At 42.4% G+C, this 27,584-nt stretch overlaps 2 protein-coding genes across 3 annotated transcripts in view; both read right to left on the bottom strand.

Annotated features, from left to right (window-relative positions):
- Positions 1 to 1,883: 1,883 nt before the first annotated feature.
- On the bottom strand, positions 1,884 to 15,978 carry ZNF622 (zinc finger protein 622). The gene is made up of 7 exons (XM_066625459.1): positions 15,778 to 15,978; positions 13,138 to 13,740; positions 11,953 to 12,213; positions 8,122 to 8,284; positions 6,056 to 6,168; positions 3,000 to 3,143; positions 1,884 to 2,415 (listed from the first exon to the last, which is right to left on the bottom strand). Exons 1-7 carry the CDS (start codon positions 15,809 to 15,811, stop codon positions 2,288 to 2,290), a joined length of 1,446 nt encoding a protein of 481 aa, XP_066481556.1. The 5' UTR covers positions 15,812 to 15,978; the 3' UTR covers positions 1,884 to 2,287.
- A 4,771-nt stretch (positions 15,979 to 20,749) lies between these two features.
- The window catches only part of RETREG1 (reticulophagy regulator 1), a 59,653-nt gene continuing 52,818 nt past the window's right edge, over positions 20,750 to 27,584 (bottom strand). Inside the window, exons 8-9 of one of the 2 annotated variants that reach the window (XM_066625812.1) lie at positions 27,209 to 27,335; positions 20,750 to 26,274 (exon numbers count right to left, since the gene is read on the bottom strand). In XM_066625812.1, the coding sequence (XP_066481909.1) occupies positions 25,781 to 26,274; positions 27,209 to 27,335 (621 nt within the window). In that variant the 3' untranslated portion in view covers positions 20,750 to 25,780. Of the gene's footprint in view, positions 26,278 to 27,208; positions 27,336 to 27,584 lie in introns of both variants that reach the window. The other variant, XM_066625813.1, reaches the window with a different exon arrangement.

The following is a 27,584-nucleotide window of genomic DNA, read 5'->3' as shown; positions in this document are numbered from 1 at the left end:
ATGGCATCCTGCAGTGTCATGGCACACAGTTTGGGAACCACTGCCTTGGCTGTATGCCAGATAAATAAGGGGCAGAATAGTCTCAACAACGGATAATCTTTTTAGCACTGTGCTTATTTTTCAGGGTTTTGCATAGGAAATCAGCTAAAATATATGCTAAACATGTTCTTAGAGCAGAGGTGTGATGTAATTTCATAGCAAATTAAGATAAAGATTAGAACTCTAATTATGCTCAGGGGTCAGGCTACACTCTGTTATTAATTTGCATTCCCCTTGTTTTCATCCTCTTAAGATGCACAGTTTGAGTATGATAAATGTTAATTGTATGCACAGAGAAGTTTCATTGAGAAAGGTCATTTGTAAGAATTATTATTCAAGAAATAAATTATTTGTATCAAGTGCTGGGCCTGTTTCCATTAAATAGCATTATTCAAGATTTGCAACTAGGTCAACCAAGGCTGGGTGTTTAGTCATTTTGCAAAGAGGGCCAGATGAATTTGCACATACCAATGAAACACCTCAAGTTTTCCAATATTGTATAGATCATACTCTCCTAGTGCAGCAACAGGAGATCATAAGATTCAGGGCAAGACTGAAAGTGATTAAGAGCAATTCTATCATAGCCTTCAAGTCATGGGAGGGAGGCTGTAGCATTACTTAAATGCTATGTGTACACTGATGGGTGGTGGTAATGCTGGGATTGTTTATAAGGATAGCTGCCTTGGGGGAGAAAGGCGGGGTAAAAATATTGTTGCCAAAATAGTGCAGCAAAGGTTTCTGACCCTCTGGTTTCACACAGGAGTCCATCTGTTTGAATTTTCCCAGTGGTTCTGCCCAAATCACTCACAGAGGTGCAAACACCATCAAAGGGCAGCATCTCTACCAGTAGCACAATTGCCCTTAAAAGTGGTTGTTCCAACATCCTTCACTACAGCCTTCAACATGCAGTTTAGCAGAAACTCAGTCAATCCCATTTCAATCCATGATATTTGCCTCCAAGTCTAAACTCCACATGCAGAAATCCACATACAGGCATGTGTCACTTAACAACCTTTCACTTAACAACAAACTGCACATACAATGGTGGTCAAAGAGGCTCTTAATGAGGCTGATAAGTCTCCCATAGCCTGCAGCAAAGTGTCTGTTTATCCAACGTAGAGGCTCTTAATGCAAAGAGGCAGCAATCAGTCTCCAGTGGCCTGTGCAACCAGCTGGTGTCTGGCAGGGAGTATCTGTTTACACAAAGACACTAAAGTGGGCTGAATGTTTGCTTAACGACCTAATTGTGTAATAACAGAGATTGGAGAATGTATCCCCGACGTTAAGTGATGCATACCTGTTGTAACAGGCATTTTCCATGGAAGGAACACACCTTAGAATGCAAAAGTCTGTGGGCTTTGTGAGTTTCATCCCACAGCATATCCAAATACCTCTTTGCTACTCATCACCCTACTAATCATATGAAACCTGTCAGAGTGGTACATATATGTTTTGTGATTCTGTCCATCCTTGGGCTGTGTTCCCTGTTCAGAATGCTCACTCCAGTTGCAGCCCCGAGAACTTGATGTACGTGGCAGTGATGTGTGGTGTGGGAGGCTGGGGAGGCACAGTGCATGGAGCTCTTGGGTGACATCATGCCACAAGGCATTCTGGGGGCTATCCAGAAACCCTGGTTCCTGCACAATCACCAGTGGAGACTGAGCTGCCTACTGGACCCAGGAAATATAGTTGGGCCCTTCTGGTAGCTTTTTAAAGATCTTTTTATTTCAACTAGCCTTCTGCTTACAGGGGTGACTTTAAAAAAATTCAGTCATTATTCATATTTTAGATAAGACATACTTTGTGAGATAATCCCCATGCATTGTTCATATGATGACGGTTGTATAATTTAATTTGAAATTTAATTATAAGCCACTCTAGTGGCCTCTGAGGGAGTGGGAGGACAGGATAGAATTTTTTTTTTTTAAATAATAGTAAGTAAATAATTTGGCCAAACCCAGTTGCACATCATCCCTATCTGGGAGTCAGTTCCACGACTAACCAGCAGCAAGTGCTTTTTACGTGTACGTTTTATTGATCCGAAATACAACAGGTAAGATCGTAGGAGGAGAACCAGAATATCTCCTTGGAAGAGACTTTGAAAATAGCAGGAGACAAAGAGCCAATGACAAGCCATCAGCTACATTTTCAATGCCACAATCTTCAGTCACTAGAGCACTGGATCTTCCATTTTGTTACCAAGAGCATAAGACAAAAGGCTTCAAACATGCGTTGTCCTCGGGCACTCTCAGAACCTGACTTGCATGCGGAAGTGCATTTGCTTTGTAGCATTGTTCTGCATGCTGGTCTTCAGCATCCACTTGGCTTTCATCCTCTGAAGATATTGCATGTCATGCTTGTGAGCCAGTTCTGCTCCTGAACATAATGGAGAAAGAGCCAATGTTTCACATCTCAATACATAGCAGAAGTTCTTTTATGATGAACTGAAGTGCCCCATTTTGCTATGCATGAGTATAGTGGGCTTCTTCCCCCAGTAAGCTTAGAAACATTTAGCAATCTTCCCCACACTAAGTAGGTTCTTTGTTTCAGGACTGCAAATTGCTCAATTTAAGAAATGGCTTGCTGGATCAGAACATTCATTTCATTCAGCATCAGCCAGCCAGACAATTCTAGAAATTCTCAGAGAGAGACAGCTATTTAAATACTCCAATACCCTTGGGGGGGGGGGGGAGAAAATGCCATCAACCGTTCTGGATTGGCAGCACTAGATAGACATCAGGGCACTCAAAAGGCAGTACAAAAATCAAGAAATGTCAGTTCTTTAAAAAGCTGACACATGTCAGCTTGAAATGACAGATGATGGACCTGCCAGAACCAGGACACTACTGTAACTAGTGGTTACCTCTATGGGACTTCTCTACTTATGGCTCGCAGAGATCTCTGCCTGGGACACTGGTTAATTACAAAGCTGATGCAAGATATTAATTCTGTTTGCCTACCTGAGCTGTTTGTCCAGCCAAGGGCTTTATATTGCCGCAAAACTCGACCCACTGCCTGTTTATTTTTAGCAACCGTTACAGCTCGTGAGGAACCAAACCGTTGCTTGTAGTAGCGCATCAGGGAACGGTGGCCAATCCTAGTACCTGTGGGGTAGGGTGGGGGAACAAACAACATTAAATAAAAGAAAATGTAGCAAACTGCAAAACAACAACAGGGATATCACTGGAAACATGGTTGTGTTACTAGTAAAACCTGGAACCCCCTACCCCCCGGGAATAGTAGACAAGTTGCACTAAAGACCAAGGTAGCTGCAAATTTTCTCACACATTTAGCACCAGAACCCACTTTTTAGAATGAGAATCTGCTGGGACCCACCAGAAGTGATGTCATGACTGGAAGTGACATCGTCAAGCAGGAACATTTTTAACAATCCTAGGCTGCAATCCTACCCACACTTACCCATTAGCCCCATTTACTATCATTGTTAAAAAAAATATACATAGTAACTTGTTAAAAGTACAGGTCTGTAACGTTTCCCCAAATGTAGTCACATACCATGGTAGCATCAAGCCTAATATATTAAAAATAAAACACTGAAATGAATATGACCTACCTGAAATTGGCTCGCAACCCAGTTTGAGAAACACTACACTGGATAGTAAAGAACAGTAAAGCAACCCTGTATCATGTAGAACATGAAGATTTGCAACTTCCTAAAGAAAGCCCTTAAGAGATCAACTGAGGAAGATGCATTTCCCAGATTTCCCTACCAACGAGCATCCAAGAAAATTATTTGGCACAAGGTATTACGAGCAATCCCATAACTCTATTTTAAACCACAGTTATTGCACCCAAAGTAACTTCTGAACAAGGGTGACACTAAATCTTGCTGAAAACAGGTCCCTGTAATGGGCAGCAATCCATAGGCATGCTGAGACATCATTGTGTTGTGTGTTTCCCAGCCAGCCAGTATTGTGGCGTGAGGGTGGGGAAATGAACAACCTGATGTCACAATATAGGGAAGAATTCTTGCAAACTAATTAAAATATTTATACTCCACATTTCCATTTACAAAACCTTCAAAGCATTTTTCAACCCAGAATAGAATGATCTATAATACAAGTCATTCAAATCAATAATCAAATTACTGGGGCAGGAGGCAGGGCTTGACTTAGGGCACTATTTTTGCCTGCAATTCCATGTTGGATGAAATGGAGGCTTCGGATGGCACAGTGAGTTTCCAAACAGTGGTTTCAGTTTCAGTGAACAGTTGCAAAGGGGCAGCTTATCCAGCAATTTACATTTTTTAATATGTAAAACTCTGTAGTTTACTCAGTAGTGATTTGAACCTGGGTTCCTTGGTAGGGTACAAGAAAAATTCACACCACTGGGGCAGGAGATTTTGGATAACTAAGGGCTTTTGACTTGCTTCCAGAGAGGTAACTGGCCACATAGTACTGGGTTCTTTATGGCAAGCTGGATGTGTTTACTGCAAGCACGCTGTGACTTGAGGTCAACACACTGGAATAGTAAGCCAGAGAGTCACATTCCAGCCCATGTGAATGTAGTGTAGATCCAGGAGAGCAACCTGAATCAATATTTACATTGGAAACCATCTCAGTATCCCAACCCAGTAAACAGATTGTTTGTTTGGTCCCTGGGATCTCAGAATTCTGAAGCACAATAGCACCATCTAGAGGCCACTGTATAAAAATATGCCTTAGGTCTCTGTTCAAATACTGTATTCTGCAGAATGCCTACAACTCAAAGATCCCCTTTCTTACACTACATGTCATGTCTTTCGTTTCAAGAATATTGCACCCGCAAAGCTGGAGATTATCTACATTAAACTGCACTATCGCAAACAGGATTAGAGAGTTACAAGATAGAGATTTCTGGAGTTTAAAAAAAATGAATGCATTCAGTAATATTTCAATTTGTGGAAGCTTGGAAAGTGCAAGAGCTGTACAGCCAGGATGACAATTGCACCATGAAGGAAAATGCCTGGAGGAACGGAGGATTCTATGACTTTCTCTCATAGAATTGCACTTGTAAAAACCCCATTTAAAAAAAAGGGGGGGGTTATGGTCATCCTGCTTTTGTAAACCGCATTCAAGATTTGAGAGTCTTGAGTCTATGAGAAAGGCAGTATATAAATACAGGTGTGCACCACTTAACAATGGGGATACATTCTCCTATCCCTGTTGCTATGCGATCAGGTCATTAAGTGAACATTCAGTCCAATCTATTGCCTTTGTTGTGTAAACAGACACTCCCTGCCAGACACTAGCTGGCTGCCCAGGCTACCGGAGAAAGATTGCCTCTTCTTTGCATTAACAGCCTCTCTGCTGTGTACTTTGCTGCAAGCTATGGGAGACGTGATTGCCTCATTAAGAGCATCTTTATTGTGCTTTGACCACCATCGTATACGCAGTTCATCATTAAACGAATGGTTGTTAAGTGGTGCACATCTGTACTCAAATTAAATTTACAAGAGAATTATGCTGTACTATAGTCAAGAAAGAGTTTGTTTTGCACTCTTGTTCCTGAAGGCTCGAAAGGCTTATTTTATTTCTAAACCTACCTTTGTCAAGCGGTTCCAGATGAGAAAGTGTAATGAATTTTACAAATAGAGTTTTCTGTCTTCAAAGGAGTTTTAGCGGAGTTTTTTTCTTTTTTATTTGTTAGTAGATTTCGTGCAGCTGTTTCTTCAGTTGTTTTATGTACTACATTTTGATTTTGTGTATTTGTTATAAGTAAATAAATATTACTATAAAAAAACCAAAGGAGTTTTAGTGGATCAAAGAAAACTCTTAATGGACAGAAACTGCATGACCTCACACTGCATGCTGCTTCACGAGTGTCACCTTCTCAAGTTTTTGAGAGCTGGTCTGCTTAACACACACACACACCACCACCACCACCGCATCAGATTGTTTATTTACTTCTACCCCATTCTTCCTCCAGTGAGCTCAATGTGGGTTCTAGAGGGTTTCCTATCCAACAGGACAACAGTGAGATGCAAGATTTTGCTGCAGACCCCTCTTATACTGACCTGAAGGTAAAATCAACTCCATAGACTCATCGTCATACTCCAAATTCCTTTCTGATGGCAGTTCTTCAGACTTCTCCACATCCCCTTCTTCCTGGTAGTCAGGATAACTGCTCCTATGAACCAAGAATGGCAAACATTCACATCAGAAAAACTGAAAAATTCGGAGAATATGCCCCACCGTAATCTTAAACACTAAACCCCCAAACAAGCCAGCACCTTGAATTATATTCATATTCTCCAGTGATACATCTCAAGATTGAAAAATCTTGCAAGGGTTGCTTCACAAGTCCTTACAATCGTTTATATCATCATCAGGGTAACCTACTATTAAACACCACCATGCTGTTGTGGCATATCCTTTGAATGAGACCTAATCCCTTGAAGTCTCTCAACATACTTAAAGCCAATCTTCATATTACATAAGAACATAAGAACAGCCCCACTGGATCAGGCCATAGGCCCATCTAGTCCAGCTTCCTGTATCTCACAGCGGCCCACCAAATGCCCCAGGGAGCACACCAGATAACAAGAGACCTCATCCTGGTGCCCTCCCCTACATCTGGCATTCTGACTTAACCCATTTCTAAAATCAGGAGGTTGCGCATACACATCATGGCTTGTACCCCATAATGGATTTTTCCTCCAGAAACTCGTCCAATCCCCTTTTAAAGGCATCTAGGCTAGACGCCAGCACCACATCCTGTGGCAAGGAGTTCCACAGACCGACCACGCGCTGAGTAAAGAAATATTTTCTTTTGTCTGTCCTAACCCGCCCAACACTCAATTTTAGTGGATGTCCCCTGGTTCTGGTATTATGTGAGAGTGTAAAGAGCATCTCCCTATCCACTCTGTCCATCCCCTGCATAATTTTGTATGTCTCAATCATGTCCCCCCTCAAGCGTCTCTTTTCTAGGCTGAAGAGGCCCAAACGCCGTAGCCTTTCCTCATAAGGAAGGTGCCCCAGCCCCGTAATCATCTTAGTCGCTCTCTTTTGCACCTTTTCCATTTCCACTATGTCTTTCTTGAGATGCGGCGACCAGAACTGGACACAATACTCCAGGTGTGGCCTTACCATCGATTTGTACAATGGCATTATAATACTAACCGTTTTGTTCTCAATACCCTTCCTAATGATCCCAAGAATAGAATTGGCCTTCTTCACTGCCGCCGCACATTGGGTCGACACTTTCATCGACCTGTCCACCACCACCCCAAGATCTCTCTCCTGATCTGTCACAGACAGCTCAGAACCCATCAGCCTATATCTAAAGTTTTGATTTTTTGCCCCAATGTGCATGACTTTACACTTACTGACATTGAAGCGCATCTGCCATTTTGCTGCCCATTCTGCCAGTCTGGAGAGATCCTTCTGGAGCTCCTCACAATCACTTCTGGTCTTTACCACTCGGAAAAGTTTGGTGTCGTCTGCAAACTTAGCCACTTCACTGCTCAACCCTGTCTCCAGGTCATTTATGAAGAGGTTGAAAAGCACCGGTCCCAGGACAGATCCTTGGGGCACACCGCTTTTCACCTCTCTCCATTGTGAAAATTGCCCATTGACACCCACTCTCTGCTTCCTGGCCTCCAACCAGTTCTCAATCCACGAGAGGACCTGTCCTCTAATTCCCTGACTGTGGAGTTTTTTCAGTAGCCTTTGGTGAGGGACCGTGTCAAACGCCTTCTGAAAGTCCAGATATATAATGTCCACGGGTTCTCCCGCATCCACATGCCTGTTGACCTTTTCAAAGAATTCTATATTCAGAATTGTCATATGGTACATTCCTGGGATTGTACCATTTCAGACTATAGCTGGAGGACTACTACTACTACTACTGGAGGACTACTAATATCACTACAAGATTATTTTTCACATCGTTATCAACTAATTTTAAAGGCCGGTAGCACTGGTATAGGAAGAAACATCTAAACTTGCACTGAACTTGCACTAAAAAGCCACAACAGAGCCACGCCTATATCACAAAGGCCACATTTTAAGTGAGCCAAAAAGGAACCCTTTCATTCACTGTTCCCAATCTGCAAAAGAGTCACCAGTCACCACTTCCCACCTGAAGTCATAGAAGTCTGCAAACTCCAGGGCAGCATCTCCTTCAGTGAAGAGCCTGCAGTGACTTTTGTCATTCATGTGGGCTTGCACAGCTTCAGTTGTGTAAAAGGATTTCCCCTTCTCATTGCACCACAGGCAGATCTTCCCAACTCCAACCTTCTCTCCTGCAAGTTGTGAGGGAGGAACAACAGTTTGTGCTTGGATCTTATACCAAACTCAATACCTCCAGTTTCATAAGATTTTACAATTCAAACCTTATCCCAAATGGGAAAATGGAGGCAAACACAAAGCAAGCACATCTCTGGACTCTACATATTGAAACCATTTATCCTAGGCATGCCTCCAATTGAAATGCGGATTTGAAAAGATAACAAATAATGGAATACTTCATTAGCAGGCCACTGTTGGCTCCCTTCTCCCTCCTCTTTAAGTCATTTCTGCTCAACGTTGCATATATGCGACAGGGACCAAATGTGTACACCTATGGGCTAGGCAAAAATGGGTTAACTAATGAACATTTTCAATAGAGATGGTAATGAATGGGGGCATTCTGGAGCCTTGATGCCACAGGTTGGCTCAAACATGCATGGCCATCATTGGTTTACTAGTTAACAACACAAGTGATCAACAAACTCAAAGATGTTCCTCCTTCAACCTCCAGTTTTATCGCTTTCTGTTACGTATCTCAGTAAATATGTTTGTCCATTATTTGCCCGTTATCTTACAAAAACGTAACAGAATTGAAGTTAGGTCACTAAATCCATCAGAGCTTCTAACCCACACTTGGACACCAATCCTGTACAAAATGTTACAATATGTTCAAAGTTTTCCACAGAGGCAGGTTGTCTATGGTGACAAGCAGTGTTCCCTCTAATTTTTCTCCCAACTGAGCAGAGCAGTTAAAGACCTGAGCAGTATATAAGCCACTGTAATTTTAATTAAGCCGTGCCTGCCCAATGTTGCATATATGCAACAGGGACCAAATGTGTACATCTGTGGGCTGAGCAAAAATGGGTTAAAATGGGCAATGGCCATTCTGATCACTAGGTAGTAAGTGAGGTACTGCTCACACTTCACAACTAAGGCAAGCTGGTGGCATATTTAAATGGTTATCAGGCATGATAAAGAACTATGTAACTTGGATGCAGTTAGCTTTTTTAAAAATGAATCATTAACAGACCACCAAGAAAAGCCCACTGCTCTGCAATGTATACTATTTGCAGCCATATACTGTATAAAGAATGCATTCACTAGAAGCTACTATTAATTATTTTTAGTAATGCCTGCAATTTGCAGGTGCTTATGAAACAAAGGATGGTAGTACAAACCAGCCCATAACCCATCATCAGCCCATAACCTGATGAAGTCATGTTTGGAGGAATTCAGTACTAGAAACCTAGTACTTCAAACATGCCAAGTAAAAGATGTTTATAGGTCAGTCCTTTTTGTGTCACACCCCTAACCCTGTCACATTATAGGTTCAAACAATTTAGCAACACTAGAAGAATTTTGTTACCAGCAATTAGTGCCGTTGTGATCAGCACTGTACTTATTGCTTATTCATTTGACCTCTGCATACAATTGTCATATATGACATACAATATTTCCATGACCATTCGGCTCCGCTACTTATATTTTTAAATCAACACTTGTGTGAATCAGGGAGTGAATGATACAAATGAATGAAAAATATCCACCATCTAATGAATGCCAGGTATTCTGCAAAAATGGTAACAAGACCCTCTGAAAATACAGATCCACAGCACAATCCTATGCATATCTACTCAGCAGTAAGTTCCATTGTGTTAAATGAGTTTTACTTCCAGGAAAATATATATATAGGACTGCAGCCTTAGAGCCCAATCCTATGGTCGGTGGCATGGCTCCGTGCAGCCGAGCACAGTCGCAAACATGCCGTAAGGCACGTTCGTGGGGCTCACCGCGGGGCTCCCGCCCATGCTAGCCCAGTGCCGGCTGGTGCTGGGCTAGCGCAAGGTGGTTGCCCAGGTTCTGTGGCTTGGCGGTCTCCTGGACCGCCAGGCTGCAGAACGGCAGGTGGGGGTGGGGGCGAGGCATTCTGGGGAGGGGGGAGGCTGGTGGGGTCAGAGAGAGGGCGGGGGGAAGCATGACGGGAAGGTGTGACACGGGGAGGGGGGCGGGCTGGAGGTATGCCGGGGGAGGGATGGGAGGTGGATCTGCGGAGCTCCGCTCCACAGGATCCAGGGCGCTCAGGTAGGGCTGTGCATCCTACACAAGCGCCTTTACCATTGCGGGGCTGCTTACCTTACTCAGGGGAAGTGGTCGAATGCCCCCTTCTCCTGAAGTGCCTTCCACGGTAGCGTGGGAAGCACTGGATTCAGTGGCAGCCCTCCTGGGTGCCACCAAGCCTGGGTACCCTGGGCAGCTCAGGATTGGGCTAAAATTTCTATTTCACTGATTCTAAATCAGTGTCTGTTAACAGAAATTCCACTTCACCTGGGCATGCCAAGGATTGAAAATGGGAGAAGAACCTTATTAAACTTCCTTATAATTATAATTCTGAGTAGTATTAATAAAGAGACTACTATATTGTGACTTTTTAAAGGTTCTTTCTTTCTTCTGAGGTTCTTTCAGAAGCCAATAGAGGCATCACTTAAACAGTGATCTGCATTCCAGGTCTGGTTGTTCCAAGCATTCTTTTAGTGATCTCCATGCAATGCCTGGTTGTCCTTTGGCAGGCTCTGCAAAGAGAGTGGTGAGAAGCACAGAAATGTCTTCCAGTTGCATTGGCATTCTATTATAGGTGCGTGTCTGTGCTCCTGCACAACTTAGAGGGAACAGTGGTGAAAAGAGCAGCACTCATAAGCAAACAAAATAAAGCAGAATTGGAATGTGCTTCAGAACTTGGGTCCCAATCAAGGCAGTCCACCAGAAAAGGTGGCAGTGGGGGAGATGAGGGGGTGAAGACAAGCACACAACTTCCTGGTGATTGTCATTACTTCCTTGAGGCCTTGCACTTTACCAATAAGGGCCTGTTGAATGCAGCTCTCCACTGTGTGTGTGTGTAAAGGCAGGAGGCTGGAGCCAAAAGAAGCTGGCTCTAGCTCTTTCCATGAGAGGGAAAAGAGCCAGCTGTCAATGTGGGAGACAGCATGCGGCCAGAACATTTCACCAGACCATGAGAGATCCACCTGGACTGTAGACTGAAAGACAGAACTTATTTGTGATTGCAAAAATCCCCTCAGGGGTTTAGAGAATGCCTGCCTGTGTAAACTGCCTTGAATAAAAGCCAAAGGACTAATCCAATGGCCAGAAAGGCGGTATATAAATACCAGTTATTATTATATACCACTTTGTATAAAACTTTACATGCGAGGGAAAGTGGTACAGTCACATCAACCCACTGTTGCCCAGTTGGCACACTTATCCCTCCTCCATACCATACATCCACATGTTGCACATAATGTTTGTGTGGGACCTACCGATAAAAAATTCAATGTATGTAGGGACAAGCTTGGAGATTGCTAGCCCACACAAAGCACAAAAAACTACTGTATAGAATTTGGATTTGTATATGCCGGACTGTCCCTCTGTGGGTCTTATGCAAACATTATATCCAACATCTGATGGTTGATGTCCTACTTCTCCATCATATGTACTCATATCTATTCGCATACATTTGAGAAGCTCAGTATAACAGCATAATGCATTCTGCAAATTTCAGCCTGCTATATATACTGTAATTTTTAATGGAACACCAATGCTAAAATACGTGCTGTACTGTATTAAGTTTTCTGAAAATCGACAACATTGCTTTATCTGGTTAAGAATAGGGAAGATCCCACAGACTTACCTAGGTACTTAATCAGCCCTCTGAGATCCACAAGGTATTCTATATCTGGAATAAAGAAACTGTGGACCTTTGTCATGTGGGCCACATTCTTCAGGAGAGAACTCGAATGGTGGGAACAGAATAAGCAGTTTGTTACTGGGATTGCATCATTGCCAAGGTGCTCTTTCTCAGAGACACTCTCTTCTGCTTCATCTGGGATTCCTTCCATCTGTCCTTCAGACTCCAAGTCTTCACCTTCATCCGAGTCTACATCTTCCCAATCTTTCAAATCAAAGCAAAAGCTTAATATCAGTTTTCTCATTACCACAAAAGACAAACGTTAACAATTCAGTGCAATCATCACACAAACGATCTTATAATTAAGTACAATTCCCAGGACCGCTGGGTAGGCAATAAAACAGGCCAACACACCTTTTGCTTCCTTAAACCAATTCCTGGGTATATTTGGGGTGCCGATTCCAAAAATGGCATCCGTTTTGTCCTATCACATCTAGTTTTGGAGACACGGCCTAGCCTCTTTAGTGAATGGTTCGAGCAGCTTCCTCATGAGGAAGCCTACACCACGGCTTCCTCATAAGCAAGCTGCAAGCCTCCAGGACTCTCTGTCATCCCCCCCATATGTGGAAATGTGCCTGGGTGCCCACGGATCACTACGGCAACATCGGGATGCTCATTTATGGGTCACTCACACCCCTTAAGGGGAAAGTGACCTGTTTTGGTTCCAATGGTGGGTCGCAACCCACTGAGAACCACTGATATAACAAGTTGTAGGCAATGGCCGTAACTAGGACTATCATCCATTAAATAAGTCTTACATTAAATTGACAAACTCAGGTCAATTAAATCTGCATAAAGCTAAAACGCAGTATTTCTGAGGAAAGGAGTACGCTTTCCTTGTTTTTAAAATGATGCATGCAGGCACAGGCATTCCCTCCAGTTTGAGCCAAAATGGGAAACGCCTCTTAAAGTGGCTTGCCATCCGCAACTTTTAATAAAGGAACAGCACTAAAAGTAATTTTTTTAAAAATTCTGCTGTCTGATTAATTCAGGATACATGTAGCTTTACTAACTCCCACTGGCGGCACTCATACAAAGGCCTCTTCTGCCCACTCCTAGATCTTTTTGCTAAAGTACCCACACTCCTCATATCCTTGTGGCTAGAGCAAAGTACCCTTGCTTTGTTACCTTCCTCATCCTCCCCTTCATCATCAGATTGCTCCATTGCCAGCTCTCTGGCTCGTTGTTCAAACCACTGCAGTCGAGGAGGTTTTTCCCCATGTTCTCTACCCTGCAGTGAACTTCTGCTTTCAGCAGCAACTGTAGAGCCTGCAGCACCACTGCAGAGAACCTTCTTTGGAGAGGAAGATGGCTGGGCTTTGATGGCTTGCTGGATAGCAGCGTTCATAGCATCTTTGTCTACATTCTCCTGAGCGAGTCCTTTCTCCGAATTCTTCTCGTTCAAGAGTTCCACTTTCTTGCTGACTGCTTGGACAACCTTCTTTTCAAGCTCCAAGTGCTTCTTGGACTTCAAGTGGTTCTCATAAGCACTGAAGTTAGAAAATCTCTTGCTGCATGCCGCGCAGTATGTAGCGGTGGGCTTCTTCTGCTCCTCAAGCCCCGCTCTCTGCGCCAGAACTCTCTCCTGGAAGTTTTCAGCAGTCACTGGAGGCATGTCTGCCACCTTCCGCTTCAAGTTGTACCTGTGCCAGTCAGTCTTGTAGTGGGCACGCTGGATGTCAGCATCCTTGAATGCCACCCGACAAGTAATGCAGGTGTAAGATGCCATGGCTGGAAAGGAGAGAAGTTAATCAGAACAGGAAAGAAAGAACTAAATGTTACTGTCCTAGACATGCTTTTCCTGAGCAAACATATAACCATATAAATACAGGTAAACACAGCAAAAACAAAACCCAGCAAATGCAGTCATAATGTTAATATTTTTTACATACAGATAGCCTGTGGATCTTCATGGTTATGTTACTTTAAAAATAAAGGACTTCACAAAAAAGTACATGGCATTTTTAAGTCCCCTCGATTACAAGAGGAGAGGCCAGGTCCGCACAACATAACCCATCAAGCTGAACACATTCTAAGTACAGTAGCCCATCAGGGGTTTCGGAAATGTCTTGCTTTGCTTCCTACCTGAGACCGCAGAAAAAGGAGGAGGATGTCAAGATACAATACCTGATCGATAGGCTACTTTTCGTTCGCTGGGTCAAAACTCATGCAGGCCTCCTAAGCAAGTGTCTAACAGCCCAGTCCTAACCAACTTTCCAGTGTCAATGCAGCTGTGCTAAAGAGGTGCACACTGCATTCAGCACATAGAAAGCAATCACAGAGGCCTTCTCAAGGTAAGAGAATATTTGTTCCCTTACCTTGGGACAGCACTGCAGCTGTAACAGTGCAAACTTGGATAGGATTGGGCTGTAAATTTCCCCTGTTGATACTGAACATTACACAGCTGGCAACAGAAGAAAAGCATGATGTATAACACATTACAAATAAAAAGCTGCTGGAGAGATATACCAGAAGAAGATCTCACAGTCAAATATTAATTCCACACCCAACCTGCTGACATTCTATTTTTTTTTTTTTTATAAAGAGATGCTACCAGATACATTCAGGTTCAATCACACAAAGACAGGGAAGTAAATTTTAGGGCTATATCACTTTAGATTGCAGGTGGGGCCTCATTGGAATGGATGCTGTTCCATGCAGAAAAGTAGAAGAAATCAATTTACACAGAAAAGAAGCATCTCAGGGAGAAGGTTCAGCTAGATCCCTTTCCCCTGACATGCTAATTTTCTACCTCAGGAGACTTTTTTTTTAAGCCTATGGAGAATTCCTGTGTTCTGAAGTGGTCCAGCCCAGACACTGCTATCCCTCTTACCTACTATTTCTGTGAACAAGACCTCACATAATATTATGGAAACTGTTAACTAAGTATCCCATTTGTACATTTAGAGTTTAGTTTCTACTTGCAACAATAATCCAAAACCATGCAAAATTGTATAGGTGGGCACATCTAGGATTCTTTTACATAAATAACTAAGAACTGCTTTTCCAGATACGTCACAGATATATGCATGGATGGGAATGACTTTGGACACAAATCTTGTGCATTTTTTTCCCCCAAATCGGACAAGGTCTTGCTCAAAAGCTTTTTTTCTTGAAGGCTGTGGAAGCGTTTCTCAGTGTTTGTCCTCAGCCCTACCACTTCACGTGGTTCAGCTATTTGAAGGAGCACTGGAAGTAACTGGTGGTGACATCACTGCCAGTGACTTCTGGGTTGGGAGGCCAGATGAGATGCTCTGAACACCAGCAAGAGGCTCAGGGTGGACGGGAGGCTTTTTCAGGCATGGAAAGGCATGCTTTGGAGCGCTGCCTGCCAAGCTGAGCCTCCTTCTGCTGTTGCGTTCTTGGTCTCACTGCTGGGTGGCAGGTGTCCAGGGGTCGTGTGAGTACCACCAGCTAGCACCTCAAGGACCACTGGTGGTATCTGTACCACTGGTTGAGCAGCACTGACCTAGAGCTTCCCCTTGATAGGCTGCAATCCCATCCACACTTTCCTGGAAGGAAGCCCCACTGACTACAATGGGACTTACTTCTGAGTAGACATGCGTGGATTGGGCCTGAGAGCTGAAGGCTGTGCGGGTCTACTCAGAAGTAAGTGCTCGTGTAGCCAGTAGGGCTTCCTCCTGGGACAGTGAGGCTGGGATGACAGCCTGAGGGTGCCACGCAGCCCACACTTTCCTGGGAGTAAGGCCCACTGACTGGAAGGGGACTTGCTTCTGAGTAGAGCCGCAGGGGACTGTGCCCACCTACCCGAAGCCAGAAGCGCAGGAGGGTCGCTGCTCATGACGGCCCGGCAGCCACGTGGGAACCGGGGCGCCTCAGGGTTCGCCGCCGGAACCCCCGACGACGTCACAAGACAGGCCGTCCAATGGGAGCTGGAGAAAGGGGCCGAACGCCGCCGCCAACGTTCCGCCGAGCTGGCGAGTCTCCGCCGGGCCGCACTCGAGGCCCGCCGCACTTCCGCAGGGAGGAGCTGCAGACTCCGCCCTGAACTTCCGCGCAGCCCAGGCGGGGGAGGGCGGCAAGAAGGGGGCGGGCTCTGCGGGGAGGAGCCCCGCCCAGGCAGTGGAGGTGTCGCTCTGGCCTCTGCGGAGTGGGGAGGCGGAGAGACGTCCAGGGAGACCGCGGCATCTCTCGGCACTCCTGCGATCGGGCGCAGCCGCGTCACTCGCCCTCTTGTGTCACCCGCGAGCACTGCGCAGCATATAGTGTGTGCGGTGTATGTATAGACGCATGCACATTTATCTAGACACACAGTATAGGCATGTACTTTAGATATAATAAAATGCAAGATCATGAAGATATATATCTATATCTTCATGATCTTGTATTTTATATATGTATATATGAGACAATTATATATATATATATATATATTTATATATATATATAAAAATATATATATTTATAATATAATATAATATTATATATATATATATATATATATATATATATATATATATATATATATATATATATATATATATATGTATTCATGATCTTGTGATACACACACAAATAATCATCTCTTTGTGTGTGTTGATCTATCTATCTATATGTATATGCTGTTATTGGAACTGCATCAATTATCCCTCGATACCTGCGATGATCCCAGGCCTCTGGTTGGGGCCCAACCTTCACGGGCCGTACCAGTGATACTGTGATTTTTACTTGTGTCTTCTTCTTTCGTTTCCAGTTCTCACTGTGATTATTCTTAACTTGAATAAAAATGTTTTATTTATATATATAAACACACACACAAAGAGACGATTAGATCTGAATGAGGAAGACCCCAAAAATCTATCTGGTCTGATATCCTGTTTCTGGGTAAAGACACTGGTCAAATGACGGTTGCCTCAAAACCCAGGATTTCTCCATTGCTTTCTATAGAAAGCTCTCCCTTCTGCCAGGGAGAAGCAGTTTGGCCAGCCAGCCAGCCAGCCAGCCAGCCAGCCTTTCTTTCTTTCTTTCTTTCTTTCTTTCTTTCTTTCTCAACCCTTGTGATCACTTTGTGCTTCCTCCTTTGCAGCCATTCTCTTGTTTGCACACCCTCTACTGCACTATTCCCTGGGGGCTGGGGATAAGAATAGGCTCTCAGTTTGGCTGTACTTGTCCTAAGAGGTGACTAAACAGCCACCAGGTAGATGGGACTCCTGAGCCTGGGAAGGCAGCTCATCTGAGAAAAGGAAAAGTCTGATCCCAAACCTCCACTGCCTTGTGGCTACATCCAGTTATGGAAAAGGCTTCAGGAATCAACCTCTAGGCAAAATCTGGAGCTGGAGTCCCTGAGGCAGTTCATGGCTGAACACAGTCACATTCTGGCAACTCCTGTGACTTTGCTGGAACCAACCATATTGGCTTCTGCCTTTCCATTGGACCATTTCAGCAACATGGGGAGGGGGGATTTGCTGCAACATGGGGAGGGGGTCTGTCCTCCATGTCTACTTTACCCAGGCTTCACACACTGGAGAGGACACTCTGTTCCAGAACCACCATTCAGAGCCTGATACGATAGTCTTCCAAGACTGAAGGATGCCAACAACAACTGCACTAGAGGTTAGCAGCCATGCTGTGTTAATTTACCTTTTCAATCAATGGGTTGTGAAGTAATGAACACTGGTAGATAAGGACAAGAGGGGACAGGCGAGAGCAAGCAGTCTCTGAAGTCATTTAAAAAATGACATTTAATACAATGTTAAAGTACTTCTGAAGTGTGGGGCAGCAGTCTTAGGGTCAAATCCTAACCAACTTTCCAGCCCTGGTGTAACTGCTAATGGGGTATGCACTGCATCCTGTGGTGGGAGGGTAGTTATGGAGGCCTCCACAAGGTAAGAGAACATTTGTTCCCTCACTTAGGGGCTGCAGCTGCACTGGCACTGCAAATTGGACCTTTAGGTACTTTTAGCTGGGGGTAAGTCCCACTAAGGAACTTATTTCCTTATGTAAATTTATATAGAATTGTTGCTAATATTGTTAAAAATACACCTGTACTCTTTCTGTTACTACCATAATGCCTATCATTTTGACCAGTGGGGATGGCTTTAGGAGTGAGTCAGCTGGGGCATTGGCTTAGAGCCCACATGCAGAAGCCAGCAGGTGTGACAGCCAAGCAGCAGCCAGAAGGAAAGGATGAGTACCATACTACTCAGGAACACTGAGATCTCAGATGCAGCGCTGCAGATCAAATTTAAAGGCCCTAGAAAAACAGACTAATGAATGAACTACTCAGGAACACTGAGATTTCAGATGCAGCGCTGTAGATCAAATTTAGAGGCCCTAGAAAAACAGACTGATGAATGAGAGTGTGTCACGCTATCTTATACTGAGTCAAACCATTAATCCACCTAGGTCACTATTGTCTGCTACAGGGGTCACCAAACTATGGCCTAAAGGCCATATCCAGCCCACAGCAACTTAAAATATTCTTAATTGCTAATTGTTTTTTGCTAGCGTTTGACATTTAGTCATTTCTGTTTAAGCATGGCATTGTTTCTTTGTAATTCTCACATTTCTATTTGTTCTTAATCATATTGTGTTGATTACACAAACTATCTCAGTAAAAGGAGGTGCCCTTATTCAATTAAATTTCATTCATTGGTTTTTTTGGCCCATGAAAAAGTATATAAAATACATGATGTGGCCCTCATACTGAAAAGTTTGGAGATCCCTGGTCTACTACACTGAATTGTAACAGCATTCCAGGGTTTTAAACAGATGTCTTTCCCAGTCCTAGCTGGAGGTGGTAGGGATTGTACCTGGGATTTTTGGCACGTAAAGCACCCTCGCTTTCAGAATTTGTAGAACTGACCTTAGATCAGAGGGTAGGGAACAGTATCTAACAGCACAAGCCTATGCATATCTAATGAGAAATAAATTCCATTGTGTTTAATGGAGCTTACTTCCAGGACTGCAGCCTAGAGGGCATTTGTCACTTATGTATAAAATACCGTCCTGCAATGTCTGATTATAAATACAGATTAGACAACTGGAAACATAAGAAACTTAAAAGGAACTAAAAACAATAAAGGACACTAGTTGATCCTTCTATTTTGGAAAACAAATAATGTATGATCTTTTGTGGGTAGCAAGCACGTTAAGCATTTGTGCCAGAGAAATTATACTTGGTCATTGAGATCAGCACTTTCAGTGCAACTCAGAATTTAAACAGGCTTAGACATAACATTTCCATACTTTAACTTTAAAGATAAAGATTTTAAAGTACATACCCAGAAAAAAAAAGGCAGAATTGCTCCTTTGGTATAGCCAGATGCATCAAAAAACCCTGAGATATCTGAGGTGAGGCCTGGTGATGTCAAAAGACCAAAAAGTATAAACAAAAATCTGGTATGAGGTTCCCTAGAAGTGACTCCAAAATGGCCTGAGACTAACCTTTTACCACCCACCTGCCTGAAGGGAAAAAACAAAACTGAAGAAACTGACAGCCCAATCCTATGTATGTGTACTCAGAAGTAACTTCCATTCGTGTCAATGGGGCTTACTCCCATGAAAGTGTGGATAGGATTGGGCTGGGAGTCATTTGGGATAAATTGGCTGCTCAATCCAATCTTCATTGTATCACAAGGGTAAAAAAAAGGCACAAAACTTGGGGGGTTTGAGGGAATGACCCACAAGTTCCATACACTGCACTTCCACCTCTCCTTTTAGACTCAAGATTTCCATTATGGTTAACCTGATTCTGTGCTGATTCTGGGGTTTAAATCAGAGTCATACTGTATATCGAAAGACCTATTTCTGATTGCCTCCCACCAACCCCCACTAGTCTGCTGCTGGGGAGAAGAGAGGAAACCAGTTAGAGATATACCTTGCAGGTAAAAGAGGATAAAGGTCTGAGATGGGTAGCCTGTGTCATCTGCCTCCTGGACAATACACTGCCCCCTAATGTTCTCTAGGCACCATTGTATCTACTTTTCAACATTCCTATCTTCACAACATATTTGGACATATAAAACCAGAACTTACCCTTCTATATACCTGGGGGCTGTGCTGCCCCAGGCAGGAATGGTGTGATGTGACATAATAACATCACATGATGTCACTTCTGAGGATGTGCCAGGAACGAGTGTACACTCACAGCAGTGGCAGGGGAAAAATCACCCCAGCTGCCACTGTGAGTGCCCAAGTGGCAGGCGCTCCTGTCTGGAGCATGCATGCACTCACAGTGGCAGCTGGGATGATTTGGCTCTAGGTGCCACTGTGAAAATAGCCCCAGATGCTGCTGTGATAGTCCAAGTTCTGCAGTCACTTCCTGACTCAGGAAGCGACTGGAGCACACACATATTCACAGGGGCAGCTGGGCTCACCTTCAGATGGTGCCCAGGGTTTGTGCCCTGGCTTATCATACCCTGGATACGCCACTGTCTTTATAGTCAGGATGAAGTCACTATTGATCTTTCTAATCAGTGATACTATACATCGTGTTCTCATTTTCCCCTCCCCACTAATTTTGTAAATACAGCAGGGGTTTACATAAGAAAAGTAGTCACTAATTACTTTGGAAATGCATATTAGGTTTTGACTGAACATCTAGGACACCCAACATATTCTTGTTTCTAGTTCTCTGAAACGTAAAAGCTCATTCTTTTATTATAGCCGAAAATTTGTTTTACAGGACTCCTAACATTTTTATATTCTACTCTAAATAATCCAGAACAAACCCCAAATTGCTTATTCAACAAATCTCCGAAATCATAGGAACAAAAGGTCAAGATTTAATGTTTTATTTCATATGACCCTCCACACTATTACAGTGGTTTGTATAGGTTAGAAAATCAAAATAAAGGTGACATTGAATTTACTATCAACATTTACACAACTATAACAAAAAGAAAAAGACATTAAATGGGTTCAAACCATTTTTATAATAATAATAATTCTTCCATGTTTTATAAAACAGTAATCGTGCTAGGTAAAGTGCTGCAAAATACTTAAAGGATTTAAGACTTTTGTAAAAGAAAATTCCAGTTTCTGGTTTTTTGGATAGATTGTGCCTACAGAGCTGCGCTACCTTTCTCCTAAAAATAAATGTGTAAAGACATTGTCAATGAGCATCGCTAGACAGTTTTGAGGGTGGGGTGGGAAACAAACTTAACAAAAAATAAAGTATATTATTTATTCCTACCACCCTAATTGTAATTACATTTATTATTGTAGATTGGGTATTTTTAGATGAACTACAGCACAAGCCTATGCATTTCTACTCAGAAGTAAGTTCCATCAAGTTCAGTGGGACTTACTCCTAGGTTAGTGTGTATAGGATTGCAGTCCTAATTAAGTATTTTTCTACATGCTCCAAAAAGTTTCTATACAAAACCTGATAGTTGATCATATTGACATTTTATAGTTTGATAATAATTATAATCCTGCATTTTTGTTCCATTGCAGCCCAAGTGAAGCATGTACTTAACCCCTGTCTATTTAAATCAATGGGACAAAAAATGTTCCATTGGATCATGCTTGTTTTTATTTAGAGCCCAATCCTGTGCCTGTCTCCTCAGAAGTAAGTCTAACTAAAGTCAATGGAGCTTACTCCTAGGAAAGTGTGGATAGGATTGCAGCCTTAGTGTTTCTAAGCATGACAGTTAAGCCCATCCTGGAGTTATGCAACACTGATTTAGACTGACCAAGAACTCTTCTACCCACCCAATAAATTATGATGATTGTCTTTAGCATCTCTGAAAGTACATTTTCTATTAATCAAATGTTCATCTGGAATCTGCTATATTTTTATGTCTTGGTACATGAGTGGCTGCTTCTTTTTTTAACTGACTTTTGAAGGACTGGAGAGGAAAAAAATCTGGTCTGAGATATACTTAGGCCTCAAAGATACATTTTGACTAAATTCATAGGTATTCCCCTATCCAAATGGCTCAGCTGTTAGAAAGTACAGGAGAAGCAAAGGGACTGCAAATAGTATAAGCCACGGGTGTTATAAGCCACCTGGAGTGTTGCTATGAGGCTGCCCCTCCCCCCGCACTGCAGTGGAGGTCCTGTTGGCACACCTGCATCAGTGGTGGAAAGTTGAATAGGATTGGGCCCTAAATGTGTTTACATCCCCTGTGATAGAACTCCCCAACACACACACAACCTTGCCTTTCACACAACATATCACACAACACTGGTGATATACCACCAGGGTATATTCCCTTCCATTAGCAACAGGGCATCCATCTATCACCACTTGCATAAGCAGAAAACAGGCCATCTTGTCAGAGTTTATATAAATAAAAATATTTTAAAATATCAGCACCACCAAACAACTCCACCCCCCTCATAAACCAGGACTGATGCATTACCTCAATGGGTTTTTGACTAGGTATTATGTATTTTGCAACTCTGTACTTCTCTGGAAAGAGATATGAGGAAAGATTTGAGGAAAGGATAAGAAAATTAAATGGAAAGGAAGCTAGGAGGGGACATCTAAAAGTTCCTGCCATAAATATATTTGCATACATCCATCTTTATCCTTTTACTTGCTGGAAATAAATTCCAGTTACATGGTTTCATGATACAGGTGTTTCAAATGAAAACTCTTAAAATAAATTGTAACCATGTTTATCTGAAAGGAACTCCCACTGATTTTAGTGCAATCAACTTTCAAATATATATATTTAGGATCTCAGCCTTTTATTTACTCACAGCCCAGTCCTATGCATGCCTACTCAGAAGTAAGTCCTATTAGAGTCAATGGGGCTTAGTCCTAGGAAAGTGTGGATAGGATTGGGCTGTCAGTCATTTCACAGCATTCAGAGAGACTTTCTTTCTAATACTGAACTATGCTTAAGAGTCAAATCAAGTGGTTACCCTGTATTTGCAGAAAATCAGAGTGCCCGTGGAATAAATTTCTTGAAACTTCACTAGCCTTTTATTGATAATTCCACAGTTTGTTAAAGTAATGAACACTTTTTACTTAGAATATCCTTTAACTTAAGGTAACTGTGGCTACTTCTAGTCTCTTCTTTGGAGTGAGGGACGTATACAATTAACTATTTCAGGATGGGTGGAAATATCTCTCGGTCCATAAAGTCCTGGGGATATGTCATCAATTTGTATCTTGTATCCTGGAGCCTTTTTAAAGACAAAGCAAGACCCCAATGTTCCAATCCAAAACATCTCTTTTTTGTATTGGGGGGGGGGGGAGAGATTTTATCCAGAATCAGAGCAGCTATACTAACAAATGTCTATAGTGCTGGGGCTTTGTTGTATATTAGGATGATAACTTTTCTATCTTGATACCAGAAAGAGGATAGTTTACAAGAAGTCTCTCTCAAGCAGGCTCTCTCACTGTTTTCGGTGATGAATGGAACTCAGATTCCTAGAGGAGTACTGCTGTAGTTTATATTTGGAACCTTCAGAAACATTTTTAAAACTAGCAAACAAATTCAAAACAATAAAGTGCACAGTTACAATACAGCTGTTATGAGCTGGGGAGATGCTCCAGCAGTTTACCAACATGTCTCAGTCAAGCCCCTTGCTGCTCTCATCGAAAGGAGTCTTAACTTTTAAAGTCTACTGCTCTTCCATTATCAGTACCTTCACCATGAAAAGAAAAGACACATTTAACAAAAGGTACAGTTTATGATGAGCTTTAGTATACCTCCACAGACAGAGAGTTGCACTCTGTAAGATGGAAGTGTGTTGTTTTTTAAATGCAGGAACTGCCCAATGAAAGCCAGTGATGTAATAACCTGAGTAAAATATTGTGCCATTTTTGAGTGCAAATAACTGTAAAAATCTTGCACTAAGCATCCATGGGCACAATCCTAACCCCTTCTGTCAGTGCTTTCCAGCACTGGTATAGTGGTGCCAATGGGACATGTGCTGCATCCTGCAATTGGGTGTCACTCATGGAGGCCGCCTCAAAGTAAGGGAATGTTTGTTCCCTTACCTCGGAGCTGCATTGCCCTTATGTCAGTGCTGGAAAGCACTGACATAAGAGGTTAGGATTGTGCCCCATGTTGCTGATACAGACAGCAATCCTAAACACACTTATTAGGGAGTAAGCCCAATGGAATTCAGAGGGTCTTATTTCTTACAAACATGCTTAATATCTTGAAATACCACATCTTTGGTGGAATCCAAGCCCACTTTCACCCTTGTGACTAAGCTAAAGAATGAAAGCACCAACCTGACCAATAGAGAACATGGTTGATATGCACTATGGTGACATAAGCACATTCAATAATAAGTGTCCATTAGAATCTTTAGTAGCTTCTAACCTCCCAGATACTCTTCTTACACTCTGGATGATTACAGACAACCAATTTCACTACAAAATCAGCTATTACCAAGTAACCAAGATTAACCAAGCTGTGACAAGATGAGAGCACTGGGGCACTACGGACTTGTTTTGTCTCAGCACTAAACTCCTTGGGAAGATGGGTGGAAGAGAAGAGTTGAAACTGAGCTGCTAGTATAAATTTTTTTCCAATGTGAGCATACTGTATAGTGATATTCACTGATTAGTTTCATACCTAATGAACACTACAGTTATGATGGAGATCACCCCATATACTGGGGCTGTACTTTTGGAGGGTCACAGAACAACCATGTTTACCTGCTAGAATGCCAGTAAAAGTCTGCAAAATAGTTTATATGGTCCCTCAGTCTCCTGGCTGTTTATACCATACTATGAAAACTAGTGGTATTTCTTTCTTTAAACTTTGGGTTACCTTGATAAGGCACTGCCTCTTACCCTCAATTTTAAAGGTAAATCACAAAGTTTAGTTATGTTACATGTCTTAAGATGACCTGAAATCAGCCACATAATATGCAAACTAGAAGTGTTTCATTTCAATATCCTCTACTAGTGTGCCAGCTGCAATCTTTCTGCAACAGTTTTTGCAAAACAGAACATAGCAGTAGTCTGTATGATTTTAGGTGCTGTCAGCTGCTTATACTTTAAAACAAAAGAAAATCAAATTGAGGGCAGTTGAAGAGATAATAAATTAATCAAGATTTTTTCCTATTCCATTCCCTTCCAAATCCAACCCCTGACTGCATATTTATACACACTACATACAGATGACATATGTATAAACTCAAGTGTAATATACTTGCCTTGTATTCTGTGAGTCTAGTCAAGGTTATACATGGAAGCATGAAATCATGCCCAGTCAATGCAATTTGAATATGTACCACCTTATCCTATTCGTGAAAAGTCTGGGAATTCAGACAGGCAACACAAAGGACGATACACTGAAATGGATACTCCATTTCAGTGATGATGTGCGGACTTACTTATACATTGATTATTTCATTTGCTAAAGGGATCAGGGTCACTGGGCTTATCGAACACCTGTTTACTCTGGAGGTTTAGATATTCTGCTATACAGGAGGCAACGAGGACATGATGGCTTCTTGATTCCTGTTGGTATTGTCTCCCTGAAGCATTACTGCCTAAATGCTTGAGAAGTACAAGTAAACAGACTGGCGGTGAAGAGGATTTGGTTAAAGCCACAAGGGCGCTACATTTGGCAATTTTAATCTTTTTAAGTCTTGCCTCTTAAATTCCTTTGAGACAAAATAATGGGATAGATTTTTCACTTCTATGGCATCACTATCAGAAACAAAACTATCAGCAATAACTGATCTGTAACAAAGTTCACTCTGCATGAAGGACGTTACAGCACACCTAAGATTATAGACAAAGCTTACAGCTCATCATTTTCTTTTTTGCATTCATGTCGTCTATGTTTTCTTTTTGCTATGTTATTAAGCTGCTCCACTTTCCACATTAATGGCCCCCAAGCAGATTTGAGAGGAAGCCTGATGACTTCTTTTCTTGTGGTTTTGCCTCCTGGCCTTTGGTAAGCCCCAGTTCACTTTCCATCTGCTCAAGCTCCGACTGGTCAAGCAGTTCAAAATCATCTCCTTCCTCCGTGTCTGTCTCTTCAATTAAACCTGGGTCTGCTTGCATGGATTGCAACTGGTCTCTGACAGCTGCTGACACCACAGATGTAACAACATCGCCAGCAACTGCTCTCACTAAGTTGAAGGCCTGATTCTCAATCAGAGGCAAGGAGAGACCTGCTGCAGAGTGCCTCTCCTTATTTCGCTGGGCACACTGGTCCAACGTGGTAGAAAGCTGGTCCTTTTTTTGCTTTTGGTGAACAGGTATGCCAATGCTTGAATCATCCTCATCATTTGTTCCCGCACCATTGTCCACAGATGGAAATTCCACAATATCTTTTGCAAAGGCTTCCTCATGATCACTTGGACGATCAAAATCTGCTAAAACAATGTGACAAAAAACTGTTATAGAGTGTTTTTAGTTATTTTAAATTGTTTTATTATGTTGTACAGCACTTTGAACTTATGGAAAAGCAGGTTGTAAAGCTTTTAAATAAATGAGTAAAACATCCAGTAGGATGGGCCAATGACATAATCAAACTTGGGTTTCTTAAGGTCAATCCCACCCAAGGACAGTTGTGTATGTTCCAGCTTGACTCCCTCGGAGAAAGCATCTATCTGTGGTCAAGTTCTCACCATCTCTCTGGGGATTAGAAAGGTGTAATGGACACTTCAAACTAATACTGGATTACGTATGATTAGGGAACTGCGAGATTTACACACATTAGGGAATTATTTTCCTTTTAAGTTTGTTTGTAATCACCTGCTTATATTTTTGCTAAGATCTGCATCTGAGAATTTCCAAGTTATTTTCCAAGCCTGCAAGTTTTATTCTTTCCTCCTTACATTAGTCAAACCCCTACCACCTTGTCCAGCCTGTATTTTCAATATTTGGTTTTCATTCTTCCCCAGCTGCTATTGGTTGAACTAGTTCAGAGTCTTGCCAGAGGCCTCCTCAGAACTTGCTTACACACTGTTGGTTTGGGGGGAATTCTCCACTTAATTGGGAAGGTGGCTTTGAAGATGGTCTCTGTCTGGCTTTGCCCTCATGGTGGCAGCAGAACTTACTGATTTTGATCTGGCATAAGGGCAAATCAGAGGAAAGGGGGGGGGGAGATGCTAGCGCCCAGAGACCTCACTCCTGCCCCCCTGTTCACAACACAGGGGACCCTGTCTGGCAAGTTTAAAACTTGAAATGAAGATCATAAGGCATACTAAGATGTATTTTAAATGACAGGATTGTGAAGTTGCTTTTTTCTCCCCCCAAAAACACCTTTTCACAGTTGGAAGATTTGAAAGATGCAATACTGACCATCAGATGTGTCTGTCTGTGGAGTGTTTCCCTCAGATAGATTGAAAGTTCCATTGTCAGTCCAAGACACCTCTGATACATCTGTATCTGATACAGACATCTCTTTGGCCACAACTGTAGAGTTAATCTAGATTTTGAAAAACCAAAACAGTCAAATGTGGCACTCTTACGTTCTAGGCTACGTCAAATGCTTATATACTTAAATCCAAGGATACTATTTCTTCACAAGCTCATAAATGTTATGCTCATATTACAGATTCAAGAATAAAAATCTTTTAGTAGAACAGCAACATTTTAACATTATCATTTGCCATTTAAGTATATTAAGTATGCTCCTACTTGAGGTTATATTTAAACATGATGTTCTTTTTTCTTG

This window comes from Tiliqua scincoides, chromosome 4 (genome assembly GCF_035046505.1).
Source record: "Tiliqua scincoides isolate rTilSci1 chromosome 4, rTilSci1.hap2, whole genome shotgun sequence".
In the NCBI taxonomy this organism is placed as follows: Eukaryota; Metazoa; Chordata; class Lepidosauria; order Squamata; family Scincidae; genus Tiliqua; species Tiliqua scincoides.
Note: the sequence above shows the minus strand (reverse complement) of the source record. Positions and strands in the feature narration are given on the sequence as shown.

Coding starts and splice junctions, on each gene's coding strand:
- ZNF622 (XM_066625459.1), bottom strand. CDS start 15,811: ATGAGCAGCGACCCTCCTGCGCTTCTGGCTTCGG. Junction 13,741..15,777: donor TCCTGCGCTTCTGGCTTCGG/GTAGGTGGGCAC, acceptor TCTCCTTTCCAG/CCATGGCATCTTACACCTGC. Junction 2,416..2,999: donor TGGCTGGACAAACAGCTCAG/GTAGGCAAACAG, acceptor CATTATGTTCAG/GAGCAGAACTGGCTCACAAG.